The sequence below is a fragment of the Fusarium solani genome (genome assembly GCF_023522795.1).
Source record: "Fusarium solani strain SB1 chromosome Unknown bctg00000000, whole genome shotgun sequence".
Lineage (NCBI taxonomy): Eukaryota > Fungi > Ascomycota > Sordariomycetes > Hypocreales > Nectriaceae > Fusarium > Fusarium solani.
In genome coordinates this window covers 5,623,591-5,642,033 of record NW_027072157.1, presented here as the reverse complement: position 1 = coordinate 5,642,033, position 18,443 = coordinate 5,623,591, and the positions used below count along the sequence as shown (strand labels likewise).

The 18,443-nt window shown below is 51.3% G+C and overlaps 7 protein-coding genes across 7 annotated transcripts; 4 read left to right on the top strand and 3 right to left on the bottom strand.

The window, feature by feature from the left end:
* Window positions 1-237: 237 nt before the first annotated feature.
* On the bottom strand, window positions 238-617 carry MRS44_001798 (uncharacterized protein; the record flags this gene model as incomplete). The annotated part of the gene is made up of 2 exons (XM_046274805.2): window positions 238-372; window positions 429-617. The coding sequence occupies 2 exons, from the start codon at window positions 615-617 to the stop codon at window positions 238-240; spliced, it is 324 nt and encodes a 107-aa protein (XP_046137923.1).
* A 1,501-nt stretch (window positions 618-2,118) lies between these two features.
* MRS44_001797 (uncharacterized protein) lies at window positions 2,119-2,733 on the top strand (the record flags this gene model as incomplete). Its single annotated transcript, XM_046274806.2, has 1 exon — window positions 2,119-2,733. The coding sequence occupies one exon, from the start codon at window positions 2,119-2,121 to the stop codon at window positions 2,731-2,733; it is 615 nt and encodes a 204-aa protein (XP_046137924.1).
* Window positions 2,734-4,146: 1,413 nt separating this feature from the next.
* MRS44_001796 (uncharacterized protein) lies at window positions 4,147-5,707 on the top strand (the record flags this gene model as incomplete). Its single annotated transcript, XM_046272513.2, has 5 exons — window positions 4,147-4,686; window positions 4,735-4,857; window positions 4,947-4,983; window positions 5,036-5,157; window positions 5,207-5,707. The coding sequence occupies 5 exons, from the start codon at window positions 4,147-4,149 to the stop codon at window positions 5,705-5,707; spliced, it is 1,323 nt and encodes a 440-aa protein (XP_046137925.1).
* A 421-nt stretch (window positions 5,708-6,128) lies between these two features.
* On the top strand, window positions 6,129-7,742 carry MRS44_001795 (uncharacterized protein; the record flags this gene model as incomplete). The annotated part of the gene is made up of 1 exon (XM_046279870.2): window positions 6,129-7,742. The coding sequence occupies one exon, from the start codon at window positions 6,129-6,131 to the stop codon at window positions 7,740-7,742; it is 1,614 nt and encodes a 537-aa protein (XP_046137926.1).
* Window positions 7,743-11,453: 3,711 nt separating this feature from the next.
* On the top strand, window positions 11,454-13,226 carry MRS44_001794 (uncharacterized protein; the record flags this gene model as incomplete). The annotated part of the gene is made up of 3 exons (XM_046270461.2): window positions 11,454-11,941; window positions 11,993-12,129; window positions 12,181-13,226. 3 exons carry the CDS (start codon window positions 11,454-11,456, stop codon window positions 13,224-13,226), a joined length of 1,671 nt encoding a protein of 556 aa, XP_046137927.2.
* Window positions 13,227-13,363: 137 nt separating this feature from the next.
* MRS44_001793 (uncharacterized protein) lies at window positions 13,364-15,485 on the bottom strand (the record flags this gene model as incomplete). Its single annotated transcript, XM_046278175.2, has 9 exons — window positions 13,364-13,696; window positions 13,759-13,799; window positions 13,865-14,284; window positions 14,347-14,414; window positions 14,488-14,581; window positions 14,634-14,797; window positions 14,901-14,989; window positions 15,046-15,147; window positions 15,222-15,485. The coding sequence occupies 9 exons, from the start codon at window positions 15,483-15,485 to the stop codon at window positions 13,364-13,366; spliced, it is 1,575 nt and encodes a 524-aa protein (XP_046137928.2).
* A 1,278-nt stretch (window positions 15,486-16,763) lies between these two features.
* Window positions 16,764-18,217, bottom strand: MRS44_001792 (uncharacterized protein; the record flags this gene model as incomplete). Its single annotated transcript, XM_065623825.1, has 5 exons — window positions 16,764-16,853; window positions 16,906-16,941; window positions 16,993-17,098; window positions 17,745-17,998; window positions 18,053-18,217. The coding sequence occupies 5 exons, from the start codon at window positions 18,215-18,217 to the stop codon at window positions 16,764-16,766; spliced, it is 651 nt and encodes a 216-aa protein (XP_065480241.1).
* Window positions 18,218-18,443: the final 226 nt, after the last annotated feature.

Below are 18,443 nucleotides of genomic sequence, written 5' to 3'. Positions count from 1 at the left end.
AACTGTATTAAAAAAACACAATTTCTATTGCACTCATTAGAGACTTATACTTAGCTGCATCATGAGAGGTCATTATTATTATTTGCAATGATGACAGGATATTATTAATGTAGATAATAATTATAACCTTTGATGATGTAGTTAGGTATAAGTTTTTTAATGTATGCAATAGAAAAGATTAAAAAGAAGCCCTTATGAGAGGTTATTTATATATGACAGCTCTACTCAGCCAAACTTTTACTCCGGGACGACAACATCCTTGCTGGTGTCAAGCTCCTCCAGTCTCCTGAGGTCCATGGGCTTCTCCAACAGGGGAATGACGTAAGGATCAAAGGTCTTCCAGTAAGGGTTCTCAAGGTGATATTTCTGGCTCTGAATTGCTCGAAGTCAGTAATCACACTAGAAGCTTGCCACAGTAAGATACGCACGCTCTCTTGCTCATATCGCTCAACAATTGTGAAGGCACGGGGATCCTTGATGTCCTGCATCACAAACCAGGAAATGGTTTCCTGGTCCTTGGAGTAGACCCGGCTAGCCTCGATGAGCTTGGCCGAAAGCTTATCGATGCACTCCTGGTCATCCTTGGCGTAGAGGTGAACGACGATTGTGTAGACCATGATGGATGAATTGCTGAGATATGAGTTCTGCAGTGGATCGTGTGAGCTTCTTGTGTCAATATCTGCTGCAAGGTGTCTCACAAGTTGTTGATGGGGCAATATTACTCGGTGGATCTTGTTGAATTGTTGTTGAGAATGGATACTTGAGAGGAGGGGTTTGCATCTCCCTTGGTGGTTTTATTTGTCCATCTCAAGTCATGTGATCACCCCACCCATGGTCCGATGCCAGCTAGCACGCAGGGTTGAGTTGTCCGTTTCACCGCAACATCTGCGCATCATCTCGGTGAGATCCATACAACCGAAACAAGAGCACGGACTTTTGCTTCAGAGGCCTCGGTTATCTAGAATTGTGAGGTTAAGGAACTTCTTCTATCAAGCAGCTCATGGCTAGCTGCCATATGGCCCTGGTATCATCAGGGGACAATATCCAACGTCAGTACATAGATATGCAGTAAACAAACCAATGGTATGGCCGATGTATGGAGCAGTTCTGGAGGTGATAGGTAGACCTTGTACTACTAGAGAGTAAACGGCATTGCAACTGGAGCATTAGGCTTCCCTTGGGACTGTTAGCGTTTTGCAGAAGCACAGCGAAGCTCTTTATCGCTGATCGGCATAGACCATTCCCGGAACCAATTGTAATCTTTCAATTTGGCTAGCAATACACAGAAGAGACACTAGTCCTCCGACAGCAAGCTTATCGCCATCCTCAACAAAGTCCCACCTATACCCAAGTTGCAATCTCAGTGTGGACTGCACTGCGATGTCTATTGTAACTTCTGGGCATACAGGCACTAGGAATTCAACACAAAAGTGGCGACTGTACATAGAACTCTTAAAAATTGAAAGGACTCTATACGGCCACTGTGTTAGCATTGGGATATGATGCTATGATGTGTTGATAATGTGTTCTTTGTTAAAGTTGAAGATCGGCCCTTGATGGGTTAACTGAGCCAGAAGATCGAAAGGACTATACATTCTACTTCTACTTATAATTACGCCTGTTACTAAGGCGAAGCTCTCCCAACGATACGCCGGTATAATTAAGCCTAATTCCACTGCACGATAAAGCCTTAATACCCCCAGGCACACTCTTTTCCAATCAGATCGTGTCTGTGGCTGGGTTCTTGGATTGCGGTCGGAGGCCTTGACAAGCGACCAGTTCAGTCTTCTACCAAACCTCGAGGACTTTTACCATCGTCCCCCGAGGCACTCAGAGCGCTATAACTCCGCACCCGTAGATAGTGGCTCGCCCTTATAAACATTTTGCTTAGTTAGTCTTTCGTTGGATACGATCCATCTCACATAGGCAAGCCACTTGCGCAGCACCCCGGCCCCGGCGACCGTTGCGTGCACAGCTGGCTGTGCAAATAAGACCACATGATAAGCGCACAGCCGGCTGGCATTTGGCAGCTCGGTGCGGGGTTCAATAACGACGATGGTTGTCTTTCCTACTGTCAAGCACAAAACCTTACAGATATCCGATTAAACCAGCCGGAACATGGCTATCATCACCGACGCACACGATGCTGAATCAGCTGCAACGAGCTCGTTGTCGGCCGATGGCGTCATGACACCCACGACTTATACAAGGGATCCGTCAATACAGGAATGGCTCCGTTCGTCAAGCATAACTCCAAGCTCGTCCTCGAATAATGAATTCCAAAACAACATGGCCGAGCACCTTGGCTCACTCAGAGTAACCCGTCTATCCGATCCTCGACCCAACGACACGTTCCTCATCATCGACAAGTCCGAAAACCGCATCCTAACCTGCCACGATGGGCATCTCCATCTTGAGCACCTAAACAACGACAAGCCCATCTCAAAATGTTCACAGTGGCTCTGCACCGAAATGGATGGCTTCAAAGGGTTCAAGAACGTCGCCGGACGAGGCTTTCTGGGTCGTGACATCTGGTGGGACTTCTACGCCAAGGTTCCTCACCATAAAGGATGGGAAAGCTTCACGCTTAGTAGGCAAGAGGGTGGATACTACTGGATTCAGTGCCTTAACTGGTGGACGCTGTGGCAGGTGTCGGCGCGGAGTAATGGGCGTGGTGTTGTTGCGGAGAGAGATGGGGGGACCCTTTGGGAGTTTGCCAAGGTCCATGAGTAGGTTCGTGGTCACAACAAGAACACCCTGTGGTGTGATTCCCACCTGTCCTCCATCGCAGCATATTAATAGTGACTATAGTACAATAGCAACGTCTACCACATAGACCAAGCAAGCGGCATCTAACAGCTTTTCCTTCGCCAAGACATCAATCACCATCAGGAGTATCGCCGTCAAACATCACAGGGTAGAAGAGATTAGAAACCAACAATAGCAAAAAGATGCAAAAAAAAAACACCCGTGCGCGGACTCGAACCACGAACTTTCAGATTAAAAGTCTGACACGCTAACCAATTGCGTCACACGGGTTTGACTGAGACGTGCCAATTCTCACGCTATCACGTGAGTATGCCTCAACCTTACGAGCTGTTATTCAGGTATTCGCTACAGACACGAACGCTGCCCGGACTCGCGAGTTAGGCTTTCACTGACCTCCATGTCCGTTTACTCCCCAGGGCGTCGTTTCCGCCCTGAGGGTGAGGTACTGATGAGACGCTTGGGCACCATTCATTTCAGGGCTAGTCCAGGTCGGTGGAGTTCAAGCCTCCGAAATAGTGCTGAGGGTATCACGACTTTATTCTTTCCTCTCTCTTTAGTATCCCTCAAGGCTATCACAACGTCATTTATTGCGGTTACAAACTATATTGACTTGTTATTGTGCCACTGAAACACAGGCACAAGCTTCAGTTCTATGGCAGCTGTCTTGTCTTTGTTAAGCTGCCCCGAAGCCCCTGCCCCTGAAGAAGAAGCGGATAACCAAGAAGCATTTTAGACTTGTTCATTGGCGTAAGAGGACGTCTATCCTCCTAGAAGCAAAGCTCGAGGATGAGAACGCCATTTAGTTTCTTCTCTGACTGCCCACCTGAGCCAAAAACTACAGCGATCTTGGATCATCGTTTCCTAACGGTGACTGGCTAAGACTTTAGGACCAACCTCGAGATACCACCATTTGCCGGCCATGAGAGTTTTTAGGTCAACCTCAACACGAACAACGCTCTCGGCAAGCCATAAAGTACGTCTCAAAGACCGAAAAGCTTATACCTGTTAACTCAGTGTCAAGCGCGACAGCTCATGATACGAGCACCAGTCGTGATTCGTGGATTGACAATAGCAGCATGTCCTGCGATTTCGGTCTTCACCATCGAATGCGATGATGGCATCATTGCCTATAGCACCGAAACCTCTCGTCTGTATTGGCTATCTATCCCGAGAACTAGGCGCGCGTGGGGAATAGGCGGGGATTACGGATGACGTGCTCGAGATAGCATCGCAGTGCAACCTGCGTCTTCGGCTCCGGGTTTGTAATACACCGACCGTTATCATATAGGTATTCAAATTCGCCATACTCCCCTACTTCTTGAATCTTGATATGCTGACCGGCAAAGAGGAACAGAGTTGACTACAAGCACACTCATCATGGCCACCACAACCAACACCGGCGAGCAAGCCGCGTCTACATCTCCCAAGCTCGAGATCGCCATTGCCGGAGGAGGAATCGCCGGGCTTATTACCGCAATTGCCCTTCTCAAACACCCTCAAGTCAGCGTTCAAATCTACGAGCGCGCCCCGGAGTTTAAGGAGATTGGCGCCAGCATTGCCCTGGGCCCCAATGGTCTGAGAACTCTGGAGAAACTCGGGGTCGAGAATGCCCTCGTCGAGGGTGTGTCTCAGCGGCAAAAGTCCGACTACCCCATGATCTACCGACACTGGAAGACTGAGGAAGTCATCGACCGCGATGTGCACAAGACGGTCACCACCAAGAAGCATTTTACCGCGCGTTTCCACCGAGCCCATCTTCACCAAGCTCTGCTCGAGAATCTCCCACAAGAGATCATTCACTTGAACAAGACGACAGTCGACGTCAAGGCTGATCCCGATACTGGCGCCACGCTCTACTTTGAGGATGGCTCAACTGCCAAGGCGGATATTGTCATTGGAGCGGATGGAATTCGTTCGGTGCGTGTAGCCTCAATAATAACTGCCCCATTACTGATCAAGATACAGGCCGTACGCAAGTCGTTTGTCCCAAACCATGAGCTGCACTGGAGTGGTTGGGTTGCACTCCGCGCAAGCTTTGAAGCCTCTCGTTTGGGAGACCTCGATTTCCCTCAGGATGCAACGCATTGGGTAAGTGCTTGGCGTTTCTCAGCCAGCTCTGAGTCTCAAACTCATCATTTTGCCCAACTGTTTGATCAGTTAACTGACTGCTGAATCAGATTGGCCACGGCAACACCTTCTTCCACTCGCACTTGGGTAAGATAACACTCCATACCTGTCGTACCTTGGCTCATGTTCATACCTCTAGGCAAGGGCCTTTTCACCACCGTCGGAGGATTCCACGCTGATCCCTCCGATCCCAATGCTCCAGGAAAGGACGCAAAGTGGGATGAGCTCGGAAGCCTTGAGCAGTTCAAGGACATATACAAGGTGGGCAAAGTGCCATCTTATGACTGTACCCTCACTGATCGTGCTTCAGGACTGGAACCCAACTATCCGCGCCTTCATTGATGCAGCTCCATATGTCAGACTGTTCCCAAACTATGCAGGCGCTGCTCTTGATACGTGGTCGTTTGCCAACCGAGTAACGCTTGTCGGTGATGCTGCGCATACCCATGGAGGTGCCTTTGCCGCAGGAGGCTCCCTAGCCATTGACGACGCCTACGCCCTTTCCAGCGCTCTCACCCACGTCTGGCCAGCATCTTCTACTCACGCAGAAAAGCCCACCAAAGCAGAGATTGCCGAGATCTTCAGGATATACGAGGCCACCCGTCAGCCGCACGTCAATAGGCTTTTGGGCGTCGTCCACAAGAATCTGGCTGGGCAAAAGGCCAACATTGAGAGGGCCAAGACTGAGACGGATGAGCAGCTTCGACAACGGGTGTCTCAGAGGATGGATCCTTCGTGGATCAGCGAGCATGACGTTGAAAAGGCATTTAAGCAGGTGGTTGAGAAAGAGGAACCACGGGCAAAACTGTGATTTGAGAGATGGATACTTAGAGCGCATAGAAAAGAAGAGCTGAAGACGGTACTTGGGCGCACAAGGTGTTGCGACAAAAGGCTGGCCAATTTGGGAGAAGGACAGGTAGATATTCGAAAGAGCACTTCAGAGGTATTGATACAATACCATGATATCCTCTATCCTCCTAGATGAGCATTTCCCTCTGTAATTTTTGTTGTTTCATCCTCTGTTCAGTCTATCGAACCATTTCTTCAGCTCGGAACACGGCATCTCACGGTCCACCGGATAAACGCCTCAAAAGGTCAATGAGTCACCCCGACTGGCTCAAGTTTGAGTTTAACGGTTAATAGATGATGTACAAGAACGCATTGCAGCTCTTTTCTTAGCTCCCCACTTCTTCTCTTTCTAGTTACCACTATCTCAGACTACAGCAAGCGTGATGGAGCAACAAGTGTCGCCTCTTCCCAACCTACAACCCGCCAACCTGGCCCATCTCCCCACAGACATTCTCGTCCAAATTCTGGATCACTTCCGAATTGATGAGTTTGTACATGAAGATCGTGTCCAGTGGGAGAACTGGTGGGGTCAAAGTCCCGACCAAACTATCTGCGATTTGCGCTTGACGTGTCGTCGCTTACACGATCTGGCTTCACCACTTCTTTTCCCGGTCGTGGAAGTTGATCTTGAAGGAAAATCGCTACGCCGTATTGAGGAACTGTTGAGCAATCGACACATCGCTAGCGGAGTCATCGGCCTCGGCGTCACTCTCGAGTACCGCCCCGCAGAGCTCGCCGCCGACTTGGCCAAGTTCGTCAAGATCAAGGATGACGCCTTGGTTGGCATTCTTGAGAGTCCAGATCGCCTAGATGGACTAGCTATGTGTTTTGGATACGGCTCACCTAAATTCGAAAGAGTCTCTGCCGAGCAGATGCACAACCGAACGGCCATGAGGCGAGCTTGGGATAATGTCATCCAAGGTAAAGACGGCGATGAGCCGGATGAACAAGTCCTGGATTATCAGAGGATTTTACTCGAAAGCCACAAAGAATACGCCAGACTACACGAGGAGCAGCTTCAACTGATTGAGAAGGGGACATTTGTCAACACCCTCGCATCCTTACTGCCCAAAGGCCAGCAGCCGCTGTCCCTAAGTATCCAAGGTACCAAGTACGACGAAGGGGACGACTACATTGGCAATTACTGGGAGGTCTTCGAGGACACAGATGGGCTTTGCAATTTTCTGATAGATCCGCACCCCTGGGTCTTGCTGGATCATATGGACGGCGAGGTCAGCCTCCCGCAGGCCAAGATCATCTCCGAGCTCCCCATCGCCCTGCACAAAGCAGGTGTATTACTCAAGTACTTTCAACTCTCCTGCCTCCCATTTCGGAGCAACTTTTCAGACATCTGTCCTGGCCTTGACATCTCGCCAGACGCTGCTGCGTGGCGTGACTTACAGGCGGCGTACCAGCAGTTGAAGCAGTTTCAGCTCGTGGGCGCGGCGTTGGAGTATCACAAGAAAGCCCGGACGGTTTGTATACCATCTGAAGGCAGAGTCTTTATCGAGGCCTACCTCAGCGCCGTTCTCTCCGGCCAGTGCCTCGAAAATGCCGAGGTAAACCTAAGCGGCTTCGGTCTGGTAGACCGGGATAGCGGATGGACAGAGCCCTGCCACCTAACCGGTGCCTTTGCATCGATCAACTGGCCGTGTATCAAGTACCTCTACATCAAAGGCATGGCCTTCACTCAAGAGGAGCTGGAACGTTTCTGCCTCAATCTGAGCCCGTCATTGGGTGACCTTTTCCTAGGCATGATCAACCTGTGGGACGGAAGCTGGGCTCGTACGCTAGACATCCTCCGTGAAAAGGCCGTCGCCAATCCTGAGCTTCTGATTGGGATGGGAGACTGGAGGGGAGGGGAGCTCGGCCAGAAGACCAAAATATCCAGGGACACTAGCTCGCGGCAGTGGGAACTGAGAGATGAAGGGCTGGTTGAGAAGTTTAGACAATATGTGCAAGGAAAAGAAGGGATGGAAACCCCAGCGAAGTCTTGAAGTGCTCTTTGTCTAGCTGGTTTGATGTATGCCAATAAGATGGCCTGGGGGTGGGAGAGACAGGAGGTTGAGCAGCCATCCTATGACAAGGAGAGATGCGGAATAGGTTTCGTGACGAGGACTGAGTGCAGCAAAAGGAATGGGTGGCTTCATCTTGTACATGGATGCACCAAAAAGAAGCGAGCTTGACGTTGTCGACACCAAATTAGCCAAGGTAGAAAGGGGCGCAGCCATCGCCAAGGCCATCGCCTCCTGCGATGGTTGCCCGTCTTCTTGGCTAATCCCACGTCTTAATGTGCCATAGAGGTAGAAAATATTCGCGCGGATACAGAAGCGAGTGTTGACGCAAGGGACAAGAGTTCGGTGAAGCGGACTAGGAAACCGTCCTGGGCCAACACCGAGTCTTTTCCGAGCGTCCGAGAGCGTAGACGAGGGCATCGAGTGTGAATCGGAACCCGGAGTCCATCGCCGTCTTCAAATAGGTAGTCACGGAAGTTGCCCTTGTTGTATTGATTAACCCATAGCGGTGTCTGGCTTAGCATGTCTTGGGAGACCAGGCTTGATGACCGAGGTGGTGGCCAACCCCATCACACCAATGCTGCTGCCTAGCGTAACCCCGACTCAGAAACGAAAGGGGCAGCGCGGTCATTGTTGGAGACAGAGCCAATGACGCTCGAGCGGTGACCAAAGCCGATGATGGTGTATAACCGCGGAGTGTCATGCCAGTCAACGCTAGCAAAGTGATTCTAGAAGCCTGTTGTGTGGTCACCAGTTTTACTGCTTCAAGTTAGCTGCATAAGCTTCAGCCGCGCCCTCCTTGTGTGTGGTCGACCGCGCACATGATTGTCGCCTTGCTGGACTTGAGGCGAAGTCAGCTCTGTACATGTCATCTCTTGCTGATATCAGGATGCTATTCATCGTTCAAGGGATGCGGTCTAAGCAGGGGATGTTTCGACACCTTCTGATTTGGGTAATGACGCTTACGCCGTGACAGGGGATGTCTACGGAGAATCGGTTTCAATGCCGATCACGTGGTCTGGATTCTTATCAGCCAAGAGAACATCAACATGTATCGTTTATACTATCATGCCAAATCGCTTTCACCTTGATGGCATTGGGTGAGTTGTTTATTGTCAGTCGTTGGGTTGTTTGGGGGAATGACCCAGAGCGACGCTCGCCATCATGATCTTTGGGCATCCCATCAATGGCCTGCGAAGCATGGCATGACCGCCTTTCAAAGCTGTGCGAAATCGCGATATGGTATGTTGAGTTGTCTCGGAATTGAAGAGACTTCCCTTTATCGTTGTGAGCGCTTAAGCTAACCATGGCTGAATAGGAATTAGCCAGGGGCAACGCTGGTTCAGGCCACCTCGTTGGTGACGATCGACCCCCTCCCGGGGTCCGAGCTTCATATGTCAGTAGTAGGTGATCGAGTATTCCTGATCGATCTAGGCTTCCTTTATAGCAGAGAGAACTGGATACCCGGCACTGCGAAAGCGATTCGAGTCCGGACAATATGATGACGCCGGAGAGGTAGTGAAGGCGGCCTGGGTGACGGAGAAATGGAAGCCTGAGATGCAGAGTAGTTTCCAGAAAACGATGGAACTCATGCTTTCACCGGAAAACTGCATAGTTCGAGTGCCGCAAGCTAGAACTTGGGCTCTCAAAGTATACACTTTGAAATCAGGGTGAGAGTCAAGGGCAAATTCTAGGCGAGACTAAGAGGCTGACATCTAAATGAGGTCAGATTCGCGAGCCTCCGTATTCCTCACGGTCTCTAAAATAGTTTGGAGGAGCCTTTCAAGCCCATCCAAGATTTGTTTGCATCTATGCACCTTGGAATGATGCGGCCTCGCATCAAACGGAGCTTTGGTGTTGTTCCGCACTATTCGGCCGCTCAATATCCCAAAAGTGATCAAAAGACATCACCAGAGACAGCTCGAATCTCGCGTAGCGATTTTCGTATCTTTGAATCTTGGCTGGATCCAGATTCTTGGCGTCTTCCGACTCTCGACCCAGACCGTCGGTGATTCTGATCAGCCGACTGCGGCAATAGCAAGGGTGGCCAGAACCCCACGAACCACCGGGGATGCTGCCAATAGAAACCAGGATATTGTGTATCTCGGCTATTGTTGCTTACCCTTCCAAGGGTCTCGTTATCGTCACCGCATGATCACCTTGGCCCCTGCTCTGCCCCCCTTTTGATAGCTTCGGTTGCAAAGGATAGGTAACTTGAACTCCCCGTACCTAGGTATATGGGTGGGCTGGAAGATGATGGTCTGGAGTGTTAGTAGAGGTTGACAAATATGGTGCTTCTCGTAGGCTACTGCAAAGCATACATGATTGTTGGCAGCCTTGGCAGATTAGCTTCGGGGCTAGGCTACGAGAATACATTGCCGCAGCCAGTAAAAGGCTCCGCGGGGATGTTTTTTCGAGCCCGGGTAACGCGGTAAGTGGTCCTGCTTACTGACTTGCCCGGTTGTACGGGAGAGCCTCGTCTACGGGGAAGCTTATTTATGCTTCGGGTTCGGAACCCGAGGAGCCAGTCAACGGGCTAGAGGCTCTCATTTGTGGCGTCAATCCGCAGAACGGCCCAGCAGGGAGGCCCATGCAGCTGAACTAGAACCATGGGGGGCTGATTGGAGAAAGGTGGAGGGATTGCGGCTAGGCTGCGGAGATTCCGTGAGGAGGAGGAGGGATGGTGCGGAGGCAAGGGCCAACCCAACAGGTTACAGTACGTCTCACTAGAGAGGGCAGGGATCGGTATCTGATTCCGAGGGCCTGGTGTTGTTTAGTGGGATCAGCACGGTCTTGAATCAGAGGTATCAGAGGAGGTGGATCGTACGTAGATAAGGACCTTGATATCAGATATGGCTCGGGACTTGCTCGGAGAGTCTCCAAAACGCGTAGAATCCTGAGAAGCCAGTGGCGTCTCCGTCGATGTTTTCTGTGGCGAGCTGTGTGTGTGTCCCAACGGCGCCGTTGGGCATGCAAGGTATTCCCGCAGGACTCTTCTTCCCTTGCATGGGTGCCATCACATGTAACCCGCCAAGGCCTGCTTTCGGAGAAGCCCTTCAGCTTGACCTCCCCCAACTTCCCCGGATTCCCATAGCGTCGGGCTAACGAGGGCTGATGGCTGGAGGCTAGGCCTGAAGGAGGCATGATTGCCTGACCATGTGGCGATGGGAATGGCTCGAGGTTTTGGAGTCGGGCAAAGGTGGTACCCGTATGAGACCCTCCATCTTTGACTGGGGACATCGGCTTCCCCAGACTGTCGCTTCCCCAGAGAATAACCCTAGTCCCGTCGGTGGAACCGAACAAAGCAAAGAGTCTGGGGAAAGAAAGGCGTACGTCTGTCAGACTTGAAGGTCATGGAGATGCTAATGCACCGGATCGTGTTCAAGGCCTGGAACCACCCTTGGCAAAAAGTGTCCGGCAGGCGATTCCCCATCCATCGCTAGTAGCGCGGGGGGATGGTCGCTATCTCTTGGGAGGGTGTAATCATGGGTTCGAGATAAGCAAGGCAAGGGTTCAGCTCAACGCCAATTGAGTGCGACGTCGCCCAGGATTTTTGGAGTTTGCTATCTCTGAGAACCTGGTCTATTTAATGGCCTTGTGTTCCTGTCTATCCTTTACTTTTTTTCCCGCCTCTCTGTCCCTCACAAACTCCCCCTCTCCAATTGTCTTTTTTCCCTCCATCTACTCGCAGCCATGAACGCAGAAGAGGAGAAGCACCCCAAGGCCGACTTTGCCGACGTCGGCAGCCTTCAACATGGCGACACGGATAATATGGGCCATCTCCACCGGCGCCTCAATAACCGTCAGATCCAGCTCATTGCCGCCGGTGGCTCCATCGGCACGGCCCTCTTCATCTCCATCGGAGGCGGCCTCGCCAAGGGCGGCCCCGGCAGCCTTTTGATCGCCTACACCCTCTACTCTCTCGTCCTCGCCCTCGTCAACAACTCGGTCGCCGAGATGAACACATACATGCCCGTCGCGGGTGGCTTTGTCCGCCTGGCGGGATACTGGGTCGATGATGCCCTGGGCTTCGTCGCTGGCTGGAACTTCTTCCTCTACGAGGCTCTGCTTATTCCATTTGAGATTACTGCATTGACCTTTGTCATTTCCTTCTGGAGCACAAATGTCACAAACCCTGGACCTACGGCTGGTATTTGCGCCGCTGTCATTGTGTGCTACGGGTAAGTTTGTGCTCTTACTAGCTACATCTCGTTACTGACATTTGTCGACAGACTTCTCAACATCCTCGCGGTTCGCTTCTACGGCGAGGCTGAATTCTGGCTCTCGGGAGGCAAACTCATCCTCATCTTTATCCTCTTTGCCTTTACCTTTGTCACCATGTGCGGAGGCAATCCCCAGCATGATGCTTGTAAGTGCACACTTGTTTCTGTTCCATTGACCATTGCTGACCACCACGTAGATGGCTTCCGGCATTTCTCAAATCCCGGGTCATTTGCGACATATCTAAGTGGAGGCGACAAAGGCCGGTTCGAAGGCTTCCTCGCCGCCCTCTGGAGCGCTTCCTTCACCGTCGTCGGTCCCGAGTACATCTCCATGGTCTCTGCCGAGGCCCAGCGCCCTACCTACTACATCAAGTCGGCCTTCAAGACCGTGTACTACCGATTCTGCATCTTCTTCATTGTCGGTGCCCTGGCCATCGGAGTCGTGTGCGCGTACAATGACCCTGCTCTCGTTGAGATCTACTTTGGAAGCGGTGGCTCTGGCAACGCGTCTGCGTCTCCTTATGTCATTGCCATGACCAACCTTGGCGTCAAGGGCCTGCCTCACCTAGTCAACTTCCTGATCCTCACCTCCATCTTCTCCGCCGGAAACACCTACACCTACTGTGCCACTCGAGCCCTCTACTCGTTGGCTCTTGAAGGCCGTGCGCCTCGATTCCTCCGATACTGCAACAAGGCCGGTGTCCCTGTCTACTGCTTTTTCATCGTCATGTGCTTCCCCTTCCTCTCGTTCCTCCAGGTCGGAAGCGACTCTGCCAAGGTTCTGGGCTGGTTCGTGAGCATCATCACTGGTGGTGGTCTGATCACCTTCATCATCATGTCCATCACCTACATCAACTACCACAAGGCCTGTGTGGCCCAGGGCGTCGACCGAAAGACGGAGCGACCGTACTACGGATACTTCCAGCCTTACGGAGCCTACATCGCCCTGGTCATCCAGTTTGTCATCCTCCTCACATACGGATACTACGCCTTCCGACCCAAGTTTGACGTCGAGGTCTTTTTCCAGAACTACTCCATGCAGATCCTTGCTGTTATTCTTTATGCGGGATGGAAGCTCTTCAAGCGCACGCGTTATATCAAGCCTAGCGAGGTTGACCTGGTCTGGGAGCGACCCCAGATTGAGGCTTACGAGAACACTTTCACTGAGCCACCGGTTGGCTTCTGGACCGAGATGATCCAGATTGTAGGTTTCCGAAGGAATAAGAAGACTTCTGAAGCTTGAGCATAGAGTTAGATACAGGTAGAGCGGGCTAGAGATAGTCACGCTAGATTCTTGGCAATATTACTGTTGATACCATCAAGCCTCCCAGAGCTGTCTCAAAGTCGGCGAGTTCCCCCAGCTTTAACAGCGACGGCGCACTAGTCCCTGCGACCACCGTCGAGATCATGATCGGTGACATCGTCTAGAATAGCCTCGTTGTTGCGTTTGGCCTCTAGTCTTGCACGTTTGTGCCTGCGGGTATCTCGCTCAGTCTGCCGGGTAACCCACCATGTGTAGCTGTTGGTAAGGCCACAAGCCGCGATGAGAGACATGGCTAGCGCAAAAGGTAGCCGGTATCTTGGCTCGTACTTGTCTTGGAACATCTGAGGTCCAACGGCGTCGCCAATCTGCCCATAGCTATTGACAAATCCAATGGCAAACGCTGAGCCTGTAGCACCACTAACGGTCTGGGAACGCCATGACCACATCATCTTAAGAAATAGGGTTAGCAGTGATATCTAGTACTAACCATAGGTGCTCGAGATAGACTTACCGGGAACCAGGCAATGCTGAAGCTATTTCCGATCAACATTCCTGCGGTTCGTTAGTATCCAAGGTATAAGGCGGGAAGCTAACGATGTATATCTAGGACTACATACCGATATAGACGGCAATGTCGTTAGGATATGCGACTAGGATGCCGTAAGAAGCGATGACGATGACGGTACTAGTGATGGGGAAGAGTGGCAGCGGGAATTTGGCTCTGTCTGAGACGTAGCCAGCGGTGAGGATGATGATAATGGTCAAGACGGACATGGGGATATTGAGGATCTGGGCGGTTGCGATGCTGCTGAAGCCCATGTTGGCGATGATGGACGGCTGGTAGAACTTGACGCCGCTGGCACCACAAGTCTGGAGAGCCCAGCTGAGGGTGAAGAGCCAGAGTCTCTTGTCGCGGAGCGTCTTGATAACCTCCCTCATGTCAAAGTCCTTCTCGGAAGATCTGGGTGAAGCCACGGGCAGGCGGGCCTGGAGAAAGGCGCGCTCTTTGGGAGTGAGCCACTCTGATGTGCCGGGAACTTCATTCATGGTCAGCTCTGGATGGCTCCAACTTGTGCCGGGGCAGTTCATCCCAACTTACAATCAGGCAGGCGGAACCAGATGACGAATGCAAGGAGGACAGTGACAATGCCCTCAATGATGAAAAGCCTGCCCAAGGACTTCATGTCAGCGACTGCGTTTCAGAGAGGCCACCCCCGAACGTCTAGGGAAGCAGCATTACCATCGCCAACCGGATACACCCGCAGCACCCGACATTTCATGGAAACCGTAGGCAAGAAGACCGCTAATGATGCCGCTAATGTTTCCTATGGTAACTAAGAGTATTATGTTAGCAGCTGGGTAAATCGTGCGGATCTGGGCACCCACAAATCCAGACGAGCCTGACAGCAATCTCATCAGGGCGGTACCAGTACGTTAGATGGAGGATGACGCCCGGGAACATTCCAGCCTCGGTCAAGCCCAGCATGAAACGAACGGCGTACAAGCCGCCAAGATTCGAGACTGCGGCTGTGCAGGCCGTCACAATGCCCCTAGATAATGAGACCGTCACGTCAGTGATATTTCTACTCTAGCTGGCTCAACAGACAGGCGACCAGAATATCCGTGCCATCTTTGTTCACGGAGGAAACTTACCAGCTGATCATGATTCTGGATTGCCAACGGGAAGGTCTGATCCACTTCAGGACCAAGTTTGACGGAACTTCAGCCAGGATATAAGGGACCTGTGGCACGTTGTTGAGCAGATGATGCGGTACGGAGACACTGACAGACTACTCACAGTATACAGGATAGTTATCAGGCTGTACTGGTCACTAGTAATACCTAGCTCGGTCAAGATGTTCGCATCAGTGCCCTTGTTCATGATCCGGGCGTTTGAGGCCTACGTAGTTTGTCAAGGTAACGCGTCAGTCATTAACTCCAAGGGTGCATGTTGCAGAGATCAAGTAAGCCTACATTGTTCTCGTCAATCTTCTTCATAAGATAGAGCAAGCAGAGAAGAGGGACCAGACGCCAGTCGACCCTGCGGATGAGACGCTTTTCCTCCTCGGCAGTGAGCGCAGTGAGGGCCGTCTCACGGTCGGCCTTGTAGTCGACCATAGGGGCAGCGTCGAGAATCTCATGGTGCTTGCCACCTCGCTTGGCAGTTTTGAAGTTGAATTGCGATGGCGGCTCCTCTACGGACACGGCGGTCACCTCGTTGTCCCTGGTTTGTGCCATGATGGATAGGATAAACGACTGGTTTCTGGGCCAGAAGCGTAGGGGGTAAAGACTATTCCGGTATTTTACTTTAGAATAGTGTATCGGGGAAATCAAAGTTATAACTCCACCACTATATCAATAACGTGCTCACGCTCTCGTCCCCCGGTTCATCGTCGCAGTGCAGAAGGATCAGTGACCTAGTTCGAAGGCGAAGACGCCATCGCTCGCAGAAAGCACAAATCTGACCCTTGTCTAAGATATTAGGAGGAACTAGGCCTTATCGCCTATGTTATAATACTACGCTGTCATTTATCCGGGCGTGGCCTAGTTTGAAAATCTTCTATCTTGTGTCATGGGGTGAATGTCGTGATTGATATCGTGGGGACCTGTGGATTTAAGCCCTGGTAAGCCCCGTAGATATGCTAGTTGCTACCAGGGCTGCGCCCCTGTCCCTATCTACCTGGGCTAATTAGGTGTCGACAACATCAGGCTCGCTTCAGCCTGAGTGTCTAACCAGCAAACCGTTTGAGGCATGAGATAGTTGTATATCATGTCTCTGTCGTTGACTTGCGCTACCCCTGGAGCCCGCTCTTGCTATCCCTCAGGTTCTTGTTATGTGGTGATGTTTTGGCACGGGGACTGCAGCTATCAAAGTCGACCGAGTGCAGTGAAACAAAGGATTTGCTCCATTTTGTACAAGACTCGCTTAGATCTCGGACCAGACGTCAGAGGCCACCCTAGTAAGCTAGGTGTGATCTATCATAGTTTTCCGATTACTGAAACGGGGAAGCTGAACCGCATTCCGGTGCACGCAACTGGGTCTCACCGGCGAGCATGGACTGATCCACCTCGCCAGGGTCTTTGAGCACCAAGTCATCAACAGCCATTGATTGGTAAAGAGGCCGTGTAGAGTGTCATCGTGCTGGAGCATTTGGTCACCAATCTCCACGGTGTTGAGAGTCCCAACTGGCGACTAGTTCAAACCCCTCCAAGGTCGATTTAGAGAGCGGATATCGGAGATATCAAAGACACTTCTCTGTAAATTTCTGTGAGTATTTTCTATTATCTAACCGTTATCTTAAACATAGAAAAAGTAGCGTGGGAATGAGTCTTCCAAGTTGTTCTTATAAGCAGCCCTGTGTGAGAGCTTTGATGTGGCTTGACTTCTTGGGGCCTTAAATTATGCAGCTACCGTATAGCCATGATCGGGCTCATCGAGGAGGCTGCAACATTCAGAGAGCATCAGCCATCAACCCCTCATATTCATATCCCCCATCGATCTCAGGTTGTCCTCAGCTATAGGAAGTCCTCGGCATATCTCTCACAATCCTCCTTGGTGATGCCGCATCTCTTCATGTTCTCTTCGTTTTCGCACCAAAATGAGGGCTATGCCCAAGATTAGTAAACGGTCTACTCACTCCGGGTCAAATCTACTTACTCCCCAAGTACAAGGGTCAGCACCAAGAGGCGGCAGCTAAAAGAACAGTTAACAGTGTCATTGAGATAGATACGAGTTGTGACTTACGACAACGTCATACGATGAGGCCCCGGCAATATTGATTGCTGAGAACACCGTGGTGGCAAACAATGCAGACGAGATTGCAGTCCCGAAGCCGCAAGGAGTGTTCCCACTGGCTACTTCGTATTTCAACAACACAGCCACTTGTATCGACACGGTCATTCTTCATTCGCAGTCAGCTTTTTTAGGCTGTCTACACTTTGGCGAAAAAGACATAGCGTTCTTGAACATAGCCACAGTCCAGACTTTGTCAAGATGGCTAGGTACTACTTTACTCGGAGACGACACTCAAGCATACTAAATTCCATTTCTCTTTCTAGTGGGAGTCAAGGGCTTGCTTCAATGATGCTTGGCAAATCCTTGTGATAACCCTTCGTGAAAACTGACCAGTCAAGAGACCCAAAGGCAGACCTGCCATAGAGTGACTCCCCCTTACCTACTTCATCCATCTCACTAGCATCTGCCCTCTAGTCTCTCAGGGGTATGTAAAACCAGTTCAAAGTAAAATATCTTACAGAAAAGACTCGCAAACCTCAAAAGAAGTAATCTTGAAAGGCAAGCATCCACAGGGGGCGATTTGTTGGACTACATGGGGACAGTTTCAACGCCGTTTGTTTCATCTATCGGCTAACTCTTGGGCAAGAGAGTGGACTCGTTGCACGAGTGGGTTTAAATCTAGGACTACCGCGGATGCAATCCCATACAAAATGTCCCGATGATCTCCTCCACTTGCCGCGCTACTATGCATCACTCCTTACTGTAAGACGTAGTCGACGACCTTGGTGAATCCCACCTTGGGCGGATTTCCGTTCGCGTCGGGCCTCAAGGCGTAGAACGTCTTGGCAGATTCAATGTCATACTGCTGCATCTCCGGCAGCTCAGGAGAGGAGGTCATGACCCGCTTGGGGTCCCGTTCGCCCAACCTCGCAGCACCCTGTTTCTCTGCCTTGATACCATCGATGGAAAACTCGTACCTGAGGCTCAGGACGTGACTGAGCTCGTGCGTGAAGACCTTCCACATGTGAAGCTCCTAGACCGGAGCGAAGACGCCTGAGAAGACAAGCACGGAGTTGAGGTCGGCCGGGTTGGGGAAGAAGGCCATGACCAAGGTACAGCCGCCTTTGCCAGCGTGAGAGAGCACAAAGGCAGCATCCTTGGGCAAGTGCACCCACTCAAAGGTAACCCTGACATCAGCTTTTTTCCACACCTCGGCCACGATGGCGAGCTGCATGGCATCATAGTCGGCGTCTTCCTGGCTCTAGAATCCCTGGCGCCATGCCGCCCATTTGATGACGCAGCCAGGAACCCAGCGTGGGCACTCAGATTCGAAGCCAACTGCAATATCGGTAAGACCATTCTTCAAGTTCCTGGACAAGGTCTTCTGAGACATTCGAATAGGCCCATTTTGCGGCACATCGATATCCCCCTCCTGATCCTCCACTTCCTTCACTTCAACC